Here is a 12,266-nt window from a genome sequence, read left to right as displayed (position 1 = left end):
CTTGTTGCCTATACAGAAAAGGTAGGCGGGAGTGGAATTGTTTTTCTTTTTTTAAACCCTTATCTGGTCCAATTGTCGGTGTCCTTAATCTCACAGAAAATAATTTTGCAGTCCATAAATCTGAGTCATGGTCATGTATCAGTTGTGTTTATTGAAGTCAGATAAAACCATAACCTGGACTGATTTTAGCAACTCGACTCCAGAACTAAATGAGAACTCCATGATTATCATGACTCTACCTGTGGCATATGAATACTATTGTTAGGACTGCTTTCTGATTACAGCAATGTACCTAATAAAAGAAAACTCTGTTTGCAGAGTGGCTTTGGGAGGAGAAATCTTGACTATCATCACCATCTCTGTTCTTCCTAGTTTGCAGATAAAAGAGTACGTATTTTTTTTCCATGAAAGTGTTACTAATACTTAAAATACACAATGAAGAAAAGGTCATAGCACAGACTGACAAGTAGTGGTAGTCAGTGGTAGTCAATTTTAAATTATAAGAAAAATATTATGTTTTGCTTTTAAGTTTGTGTCCAGTCAAAATCCAAAGTGAAGACAAATATTTACAATATAATCACCTTCCTGTCATTCTATTATGCCTTATTTTATCATTTGTATCTATTCAGGTAGTATATAAGACACAGTAAACTTTACACAAGTCACAGAGGACAAAATGCAGATTTCATGGTGGTTAGTGACTCCACTTGTTTACTGCCGAGGTTTACAAGCAGTGTCAATAGATGTTAAGGTGCAGCTTAAGCCTGCATGACGCTTCATTTATTTCAGAAAGGCCTTGCATAGGTAAAGGGACATTGTTATACTGATTATAGAATCAGGTCTCAGTGTACTATGACAGCTCAATCAAAAAATAATGAATGCCCGAAGCAGCTCCTCTGCCAGCAGGACTTTTTTAGGAAAGCCTGCTAATGACACTGCACTACTGCACTGATGAATGAGGCTATGAAGTACTTGATTTACTTCAGAGTTTTAAGCAGGGACTCTGAGGAAAAAAAAGATTTGCAGAAAAACGTTACTAAAAATATTAAACATGATGTTGTTAGGACGCTCCATAAATATTACAATTGTCCAGACAGGAAGAGTGAAATTACTAACAATAGCTAACATGAATTTGTCTAAAGTCAGCATTAAAATATTACAGCTGAAAAGAGGAAAGATAATCCTAATGTGTTTGCTTTATGTGATAATTTCGTAGTGTGACAGCTGAATAAACTAAAGAAAACAACAGAAGTATGTGTATTTGTATACATACATGTTTCAGTTCCAGTAAAATGACAAGCTACTGAGTAACAAAATGCCTTCTCTATAACAAATTTCAGATTATCTCTAATTGCTCTAGCACAATAAAAAATGATGCTGTTGAAATATTGCAAACAAAACCTGTAGCTGATATTGTGATCACAATGTTTACTCACCTTTTTTCTGAACAAATCCTTCCTAGCAAAGAAGATACTTTTATTATCATTTTACTGGAATCACATGGCTTCCAGAATTTGCTGTCAGTAAACTGCTATGGAGATGGAAATAGAAACAAGTTTTTTCATTTCCATTTGGCTGCCTCTGATCAGATGAATTTCCAGTGATCGCTTCAAAGGGATGAACAGCAGGCACTTTAACACAAGGATTAGCTTCAAGCTCTATTCTATGCATTGGTTGTATCCAGCCTGGAGACATCTGAACAGTAACATTATCCGAACACTCACCAGAACAATACATTAATCAAACCTTTAAGGAACAGTGTCCTAAAGGTTTTTCTGTTGCTGCTGTTTAAAATAGCTGAAGCAACTATATTAAACTTAGTGTACCAAGAGTCAGAAGTAAAAAATGAAGCCCTAATACAACAAACAGCATTCTTTGCCACAGAGCAAGCATCAGGCAGCAAACAGCTATGTAAACACCGCAAACTGAAAACTCCTACACCAAGCTCCTTAAATGTTGCTCGAGAGTGCTAAAATTATGAATCTAGCAAACTCCAAGAATAACAAACAAAATGTAATTCACCTTGAGAACTGATGAGAGAAGTTACCTAGTCAGACCAGTGATACTTTGCCTATAAAGATATGAGCAACAACATGAGTCTGTTTCTTCCAGTTATCTGCAAATCTACTGAAATAACAGCATCAAGTCTCTCTTTTGTCCAGCTACAAAAAGAAAATATACAGGAATGTTTTTTCATTTTATATATACCCCAGAAACTATAGCAATACTGTGCTAGCTTGCCTTCCATTGAAGTGGAAGATCTTCCAGTGAAAATCTTGTTTTGTATGCCTTGTGGTAGCAACATGGCTCACCCTGTTAGTAGCCTGCAGGTGTTATACTTCCTTAGTTACTTGTTTGTAATCTGCCCTCGGTCTAACCAAGATAAGAGAGACAGAGGAGGGGGTGGTGGGAGGGAACGTACCACAAGGCAAGCAGTAGTAAACCACACATGCAAAGAGTTGTAAATGACTACAGGAATATTTTTACTATGTGGCAAGAGAGACACAAAGGTCTATCTCACCAAGAGATAGCATGCCTTTAGTGTCCTGACACAGAAAAATGCAGTTAGGACAGAGCAGCTGAGCCAGCAACTCTGCTGGTATACTGTAATCAGGTAATCACTTGTACAGCTGCTCTCCCAGATCAGATTTCCTTCCAGTGGCACTACCTTACCAAAGGTAGCATTTGCTCCTCTGTTTTGACAAAGTTAAGAGGGTAATACCCTCTCAACAGAAGTGTTTATTTTTACAGGAAACCCAAGTACAGGCAAGACTTGGGAGCACAGCTATCAACCTATTTACCAAGTTGCCCTAACTCTTCTGCTCTGCCAACTTTGTGGCACTGCAAAGATGCACTAGCAGAGTAGACTCTGATCTTCCTATAGGTCAGGACAGCCAGTATCTGTTTAGACTTGGTGGCAGATGCAGGGCAGTAAACCAGGTGGTATAAACAAGATTTATTCACAGCTGGGAACACTAAAGAAATAGAGACATGCAGCTGAAGAGGCCGGAGACACATTCCAGCACCACAGGACTCAAACACTTTGAGAAGTTTTAAGTGTAGCAAACAGTCCATTCACTGAAGACAAAATTAATGACTTCAAAATGACATTTTAAAAATATATTTACTTAAGCTGAAGGTACCAGGTAGGTCTTCTCTGTGTGTCAAATCATAAGCGCTGTTAAGTAGAGTAGGTAAAGATGTTTTTAAATCATAACCAGTAACAAACATAATAAATGTTTTCTTTCAGTGAATAACCAATAAAGTGTATATGGTAGAAATGAGAGAAGATTCATACCAAGCCAAGTAATGAGGCTTACAGAGAAAACATCTGCCCAGTTTCATTGTTCTAAAGTGCAACCATTTAAAGTATGAAACATCTACCATGAACAAGGTAGATTATACCCCTTTGAAGAAAATCAAATTCTCTGCCAATGTATTCAAGTTACCAGAGAAGGTCTTCCTCTGAGCTTGTAAAAGACCACTGGATGTAAGATTGCCATTGATACAGGCTAGACTTTGAATTCTGTTTTCTAAGACATTCCAAGTATCTAACACTGAAAAATCATGTTATGACCAAGAGAGAAAAATACAGGTTACACTGCCCATGAAGATTTTCAACAATTGCCACACCCACCTGCTACATTAAGCTTTTCAACTGCTCCTAAGCTGGGAGCAGGAGTGGTAGTATTGTTGGTAGAGTTTGCTCCTGTTCCGTTAAGTACAAGATTTTCCACCTTGGACTCTAGCTTCCCAATGCGCTGCAAGATATTATCCAACAAGACAGCAAGTGTCTTCTTCAAATCTACAAATGAAAACAAAAAGTTAAAATTGCTTAATAATGCAATGCACACTGTCAGACAAAATAAAAAAATAGGTACAAGAGTAAGACTGGAATATATAGACACTTCTCAGTGCAAATCTTTGTTATTAGCAGGTCTGTGCACTCATGTTCCCCACTCTGTTCAGCCTCAGATACAAGTGTGGAACTTGTCTTCTGTGTACACACTGCAACTCATATACATATCCTACATTCAAAGTGAAGTGTGCACCTTTATGGGTACACAAACAGGGGAAAAAAACCACCCTGTGTGCTTTGTACTTCAGTTAATAAGAAGCTGCTTAAATAATAATGAATCTAACCCTAAATCCATATCCAAGCACTATCAGAGGAACGGTCTGTTAGATGCTCGGTCACCTGGAAAGAAAAATCCCCTTCCCAAAAGGGACAGGTTTGAGCCAGTACAAAATCCTTCTCCTGCACCTCCTCCACCACAACCAGGTTCTACACTGATTAAAAAACCAAATGTTAAGTTCAACCTTTCTGTCGTATACACAAAACATCATAAATCACCCGTCTCTTTTCTTCTGTCTGTTGGTGATTGCCTCTACCTCTCTATTTCGTTTGATACAGCACCTCCTTCCTGTGGAAAGCAACAAACAATAACAGGAATTTGCATATCAAATGACAATCGAGCAAGAGCTCTCTGATATTTTTTCTTTGCCTTTTCTTTTGTTCAGATTTCTTGAAGTAATACAGACAGCTGGGCACGCTAAAAGAACTTTGGACAAGAGGGGGGAAAACAGACCACTATCAGACTAAACTGTATAATTATAGTGGCAACAAGCCAAAAAAGATGAAGGAAAGTATTGTTCTTTGTTCATTTACCCTTGTCTCAGAATTAAAGAAATTTGTATGATGAATTTATATTATTTTCCCATTTAATTATGTGAAATAATTACATGTACATATGTGTAATACATTTTCTGCTTTCCACAACTTCAGAATCAGGTAACTTTCTGATCTGTAGTAGAAAATTTATCCCTACATCCGAGGAGATTGCTCTGCCCCTACATCAGTTGTATTTTTGCCACACTTTGTGCTCCCTTTTTTTTTTTTTCCATGACTAGCCCAATTCTTGTGCAAATGAGAGAGTAAACAAGACAGCGTTATTACTTTTAGGAAGCTTATGATTCTTTTTTTCCAAATGAATGGAGAATTGTATTTATTCCGTGGAGCCATAAAGTAGATTTTTGTCTTTATAACTGTGTCGTTTCCTTTGTCCTTTAAAGATCAGAAGATGGAATCTTATGCACTAATGATGTGGACTATTTTTAAAGGGGTCCAGAAGTCACTTAATGCTATAGTGTGCAGAAGAAAGGGAAGAGTGGAGAAGGGATTTAACATGAATAAAACCATGGTACAGAAGGATGAAAAAAAATCTAGGATAAAGAAGTAGTAAAATAAAAATATTCAGGAAACAATGAGGAGGAAAAATAGTATACATAAAGGCATACACTGACCATAAAGAGAAAAATGGCTAACTGATGTTATTTTTTAATACCAATATTACAACACTGATATGAGAGACTGCTTACCAGAACAAAAAAGCAATCGGAGGCTACTTTGAGAAGGGGAGGGCAGAAGCACAAATTCATAGTAATTTTTGCAAAACTACTGTTTACTGCTATAAAAATCTAATATTCTATATTTGCACTACAACTTTTAAAAAGGAAAGCATCTGATCAACCCTACCTGACAGGTGAGTATATGGTAGAAAAAAAAAAAAAGCGAGAAAGTGAACGAGCCCTGAAATCACAGCTGAGGAATGACTGAAAACCTTTTGGGTGGGTAAAAGCTGCCAAATCAAGCAAACTTAAAACTTATTCTTGAACATGGAAATCATGATTGTGCTCGTTAAGAGCAATCAGAGCGTAAGAGTCAAAGAAATAAAAAGGCTAAATAGCAAGGGTACTAATTTTCATAGAATACTGAACCAACTTCTACTACTTATCATTAACATGTTTATCCATGAGCAGCTAACTTGATCATTTACTATCAAAAATCATTTGGTATGCCAAAGAGGACAAGCTAACTTACTAAATAATTACCTTACTCAGTTTCATAAAGTATTATTTAATATGGTGTTATTCACTCACCACAGCATCTTTCCCTCTAACATTTTAAATAAATACATTATCATTATTTTGCATCTTTCCAAACTTCTTAATTGAAAACATCTGTCCAAAATTTCCTTTAAACTTCAAAATTTTTAAAATCTTTGAATTTCTTAGTCATGGAACTTGAAATTTCTACACAAAACTTAGTTTGACCTTCACAGAAATGTTACAAAGTTATTTCACCTACTTTTAAATGCAGTTTAACTTCTCCTAGGGAACCTGACCACTGTTTGATGGCACGTCAACTTATTCCTTAGCAGAATTTGGAACACAAAACAAAAGTCACGGGCAACAAGCTGCAGGGGGAACTTAGCTTAAGGATATCCTGTACCCTTAGACCTAGCTAGGGCACATATTAATGCTGCTACCCTTCAGTTTCTGGAGACATACTGTTTGAGGATTTTTAGGTTGTTTTTTAATTCTTCTTCAATTCACCTACCATCAAGCACCCTTACAAGGTAACTTGCAAGTTACAAGAATACTGATGATGGCTATATAGGAGGTAGGGTTTTAAGTCTATGCACACAACCTCTAGGGACTTCTACTTGTTTGGAGGTCTTCAATCTAAATATTCATCTAGTACCACTCCATTTAGCTTGTGTTACTTTGCAAGATTACAATACCAGTACAGTTCAACATACAGTCACAAATCAGTAGAAGTTACAGAATAAGCATGGCTTGTTGTTTAATCATGTTGCCTACGTTTGGGATTATAATCTCAGACTTCCGGGCAAGCACCTTCACACAAACTCAAAAATTCTTTTTTTAGAGGAAAAAAGTGGTAACAGAAACAAGACATGGAGAGAACCTCCCAGCAGAATATTTTCATTACATACACAAAAAAGCGAAGCATATTTAGAGAAAACTAGAGAAAAAGGTACAGCTATTATGTGTTGCATCCTAGTCTTTATTTTTTTGTCCAAGCCTACAAAAAGCATCTATACAATTTCTTCAGAGCTGAATATTAAGGTAATATAAAAGGAAACAATACTAAATGCCTAATTAGCCACTAACTTTCCAGATAGCCTGAAACTGCATAGGTAAGTATGAAAGAGTGCTAAAAATGCTAAACAAGTAAGGTGTATCATGTGACCTTATTAGATTGAAAAGGGGCCACACCTAATCTGAAATTGGATTATATCTTTGTTTTCATAATATCTTCTACTAATATGCTTCGTTCTTTTCTGCATACTTTGTCTTACACATACACACAATCTTAACTCATGTTGTGTGAAATGGAAGAGAGTAAGCATTAAAACTTACTGTTGAACAAAGCACAGAAGTTCACAAAAAGTTATATAATTAAACTTAATTTAAGCTTATGCCAGATAAACAAACTCAAACATTAAGTAAATTGACTGAACAAATAAGTGAAATGGGATAGAAGAATAAACATAGCAGGTCTCCACTTGATCAGTAAGGCAAGTCCTTCCTCCACAAGGGACTTCTTGGATCACTGACACACAAACTAAAAAGCCTCCCAAATTTCTCAAAAACAGCAAGATTTTTTTTTTAAATAAAATTCTAACAAATAACCTGAGGCACACTAGATATAGCCAGATGTAAAATTTAGTGGACAACTTCATTTCCAAGTGACTTGAAATGGAAAATCTGTCCCATTTCATACTTACAAGAGAAGACTGTTTTCTCCTTCTCTGCAGAAAATCCACAGTGCAAAGCATTGTCAATTGAAAAGCATTATGAAGTAAAATGTTTGGACAACTTAGAAAAACCCTTCATCAGATTATCATGTAATCTAGAGCACACACTTACCATAAGCTGTCACTGTCCCAACATAAGGCCCATCAACTACATTTTTATTTTCTTCAGCTAATGCTTTGATGTATCTTTTGCTGAGATCCAAAATTTGCTCACGCAGGACTGAACTGCTTTCATGTTGTGTTTGCTGCTGAATAGTAAAATGCAGAAGCATCATTCCCCAAATGAAACCAAAAGTCACCAGAAAAAAGCCAAGTTTCTGAGAGGACAGCTTCCATGGAGAGAATGCCATGATTCCCAACAGCTTCACACGGTTACTACAAAGGTTCCTAAAGCATGAAGCCAAACAGCAAGTTCATGGTCCAGGTATATAAATATCACAGAGCAGGACTCAGTCTTATTCCAACTCCTTCGTCAACGTAATGTATTTCAGTTCCATCCTGTTACAAGAGGAAAGAAAAGAAGCATTTTTACCACAATGTATTAGAAGTTTTTACTACCTATACTAGGTCTTCACTGTAACTGGTACAAAACAGGAGCAGACAGTATGTTTTATTTTTAAATGTTTTATTTGTATGGATCAATATTGTACTGTAGTAGCCAGAGCACAAAGAAACTGGAAAGAGCACAAAGGGGGCATGATGCGCCTGAACACGTGTAGAACACCTCTCAGTATCTAGGTCAAATTCAATGCTTGAAGCAGTTTGAGTTGAGTTTCACAGTACGGCTGCTTTTACATATTTTTTGTGTGTGTACACACAAAACTTTGTGATGCTGCCAGCGCAGCAATTTAAAACAATTCTCAACATAATTCAGTTCCCAGAAAACAAGTAATTTCAGCTGGCAGTGACACTGCTCCGAGTTCCTGGCAAGAGCTACAGCATATGGCTAGATAGGTGATCAGGAAATCAGACTCCCTCAGGGGTAATGAGGAAAAAAGAAATCTACATTATTTAAGCCAATACACTCTCATGGCTTACACTGCTAGCAGTCGGAAGGCTGGAATAATCTCCTCTTGCTCCTGTGTGGCCCCTGCCATGCATAGTTACTCATTATTCATAAAGTTTGCTCTTTGCAACTAAATTCAAAACACGTAATTCTGAATGCTACATGTCTTTCATATATAAAATTAATATTCTTGGAGCTTTTCACACACTAGCGAAAAAGAATTGTAGTAATGGCCTTCATGACACAAGTAGGAACATCTTTTCATGGTAAACTCAAAGATAAAACTTGGCATAAACAATCCAAAGGCAAGAAAAGCTCTGTGATGAGGGCTCGAGGCAGGGTCCTTAGCATAAAACCCAAGGAGAAGAAAGGTAATTAAGTGTAACCTATCATGTTAAAACACAGATTTGGTAAAATGTTATCCTTTTAACTTCATAATGCTCCCAGACGGGATTAGAGAACATAATGTTCCCTTCCATTCTGCACTTGCACAGATAATGCAGATGTTACTGTGTTTTAATAGGATAATTACACAGATGCCTCCTAGCAGTGCTCCCTGTTTGTTAAAATTCCCTTGAGATCTGCTTTCAGTTGAATTAGCAGTTCTGCAGAGGGACAGAAATACCTTTGGACCACTTATCTTTCAATGTCTTGTGTGTGCATTTAGCATTATTGATTATAGTTGATTGTAGAACTGAATGTGCATTAAATCGTAAACCAAAGGCAGACAAGGCAGCGCCTATGCCATGTATTTACACTGCTAAAAAACCAATCTGTAGTCATCTTTTGCTTAAGGAGGAATGGTGCAGAAAAATTAATTGCAAGTACAGTGAAAAAGATTATAAAGCCCTCAAGCTGACTTTTTTCTACACTTAAAATACCTCAATAAAGAAAATGAATGGTCCCAACAGAGAAAATGAAGGACTCTGTTTAATGCTGCTCTCCATAAACTTAAGTCAATTTTCCAAGAAACGGCAGAGAGAAGTTTTACTTCTTTCAGTTTATTTAACTATAGCCTTGGGACACTCTTGGGCTGACTAAAAAGTATTGTTATTTCATTAAAAACGGGATGGTTTACTATTCTCTTGCAATATCTGGTGTGATAAAATATAGAAAACTCCATAGTTTAGAAGGATATCACAACTTTAAAAAGAAATCTGTAATATTCAAGATTAACTCCCTCAATGACTTAATTGCAACTAAGAATTGACAATGTCCTCTACAGAAGTAAGATCTGTGGTTATAACAGTCAGTACTTCTTTGCCAATTATCAGTTGTTTGTGAAGCGGAGAGCACCAAATAAGATGGTAAACCTAACACCTCTATGTTTTAACAGACAAGTGCTAACAATTTTTTATGACTAGTTGTTCAGGGGAAAAAAAAAAGCAGATCATAATTAACATTAAAAACGGTAATAAAAAAGGCAAGTATTTTTCAGTCTTCTTTATAAAGTTCTAGAAAAGACAAGGATGATTACAAAAACCAGTATATGTATAACTCACGAGAATGATCTACTTAAATATAGCTGTTGACTTTTCTGTTTATCAACAGAAAAAAAAAAAAAAACAACTTAAATCCACTCAAGAACTGTAAGAAGGCAGACAGCAAATACTAAAGTTTTGCCATAAGAAAGGATTAAAATTCACTGACAGATGGAAGAATGGCACCCACTATTTCAAGTGCTAAAAGCAAAAAAACCTCCAAACCACCAAAAACTCCAAACACCACAAATTAGTCCTACTTTTATTGTCATTTAAGTAATTCCAGGGCCCAGCAACTTGATGTATGTCCAACAACATGTACTTAACCAATTAACTTTACAGCACACTGATGGCCGTGGAGGTTCGTAAAGTGGACAGGAGCACGATCTCTGAGCTTCCTACACTCTCATGGCCAAATGCACATCTGCACTGACTTTGGTGTATGTTTAAGCCTAGATTTGACAGAGAACAAGGACTGCAACACAACTATTCCATGGTTAATGATTACCACATACATATAATGACTCATTATTTGGTACCTAAGTAAACACTGGTCAGAAGATATCATGGGGTTATGTGGAACCATGAAGAGAGTGGCACAGAGACATCTCTGTGTTATTTCTGTTTTGACAGGAAATTAATAACTGAAATGAGCAGTTTAACCAATACACACATTTTTCTGCTGTAATCACTTATGGACTTTGATAGTGCCTGCTGACTAGTTACCTCTCTGCCCATACCAAGCAGCTGTCTGCAAACTTAAAGTGGTTCAGTATTTCCTTTATTCCCTTCCCCTTGCCTTATAAATGTCCTCAAAGGAGCTGAACCTGTTAACTATTAAGGCCTTTTCCTAGTCTAGTCTCTCAAATTCTCAATGGGAGTTATATCTAAAGAGGACATGTAAACACAGATTTTTATGTGCCTATGAAGATTGACAGGGTTTTTTTTTGTTTTTGGTTTTTTTTTTTTTTTTTTTTTTTTTTTTTTTTAAGTAAAGCCTTGAAAAGAGGTGGTCGCACTGTAAGACATCTCTTGAAATAATTCCAGCACCCCTCTGGAAACTGGGTATGTCATAGTTGTGAGGTTGTCAGTGAAACCGTTAGGAAGATAATTGCTCCTGATTTACTGAGAATAGCTAATGTACCAAAACTAAACTCCAAGTGTGAAAAACAGGGTGAAAGTGAAAAACTACAAAAGGCAAGAAAACCTTTAATAAAGAACAGCTTTGTTATGTTCTTCCATGAATTTAACTCTAACCAGCTGAAATCTCACAACTGAACCAACACACTGGTGTTTTGTTTATTTTTTTTAAACAGACCATTTACACATTGACACTTGTTTGTGAAAAATAAACCACAATTTAAAACAGAACTGCCTCTACCTCTTAACAATGATTAGCATACTTTTAAAAAGGGCTGACCTTACACCCATTTACACAGGCATAAGCATTTTGAAATATTAAAAGTACTAAGACTATTAAACAGCTTCATTAAAAGCACATGATTTCCTGTTCTCTTATATTTAATAAAATCCTGTTTAACAGCTGGTCGATTCACTAGTTACAGAGGATAACATTACCACTCCTACGTCATCACAACAAAAAAAACCCTCAAGCTATTTAGAATCTTATCAGGAAAGTATCACAGTGCTAGTGATCTGTACATCAGGGATGCAAACCACACATTTCTCAGCATTTTAAGCTTTTATCTTTTTTTTTTTATTTCATTCCTTAAATTAGAGTATAAACAGTTAATCTTCATGTGAACAGATTTTGGTGACACATATTCCTCTTCACTGTTTAAAAGGGAGAATTAATCATCTAAAACAGATTAAGCAGTCTTTTGTAACTACATATGTATACAAAGCTTGATGCTCTCTGTCCAATCTGTACCTATATAAGAAATGGTACTTACTCAGGGTAAACTTGGAGAAGCACTATCCTCAGGATAGTCAGGATTGAACTGTTTCATCAGTTGAATGCACTGTTCATCACTAGCTCCACCGTTATAAAACCATAATTGTCTGTAGCCAAAGGAGCAGCTGTTGCATACATAAAAGTAGCAACAGACTAAGTAATATTTAATTAGTAGCTTGTTATAAACTCAAAACTTAAGCAAACTTATACAGCATGACTAGGAAACCATACACATGCATTTT

At 36.2% G+C, this 12,266-nt stretch overlaps 1 protein-coding gene across 2 annotated transcripts in view; it reads right to left on the bottom strand.

The window, feature by feature from the left end:
• Positions 1 to 12,266, bottom strand: part of MGAT5 (alpha-1,6-mannosylglycoprotein 6-beta-N-acetylglucosaminyltransferase) — a 133,103-nt gene that overhangs the window by 76,316 nt on the left and 44,521 nt on the right. For both annotated transcript variants that reach the window (XM_056348624.1, XM_056348625.1), the window contains 2 exons: positions 7,735 to 8,120; positions 3,638 to 3,805 (listed from right to left, as the gene is read on the bottom strand). In XM_056348624.1, the coding sequence (XP_056204599.1) occupies positions 3,638 to 3,805; positions 7,735 to 7,972 (406 nt within the window). In that variant the 5' untranslated portion in view covers positions 7,973 to 8,120. The remainder of the gene's footprint in view (positions 1 to 3,637; positions 3,806 to 7,734; positions 8,121 to 12,266) is intronic.

This window comes from Falco biarmicus, chromosome 8 (genome assembly GCF_023638135.1).
Source record: "Falco biarmicus isolate bFalBia1 chromosome 8, bFalBia1.pri, whole genome shotgun sequence".
Taxonomy (NCBI): domain Eukaryota; kingdom Metazoa; phylum Chordata; class Aves; order Falconiformes; family Falconidae; genus Falco; species Falco biarmicus.
This window is presented reverse-complemented; position numbering and strand designations above follow the sequence as displayed.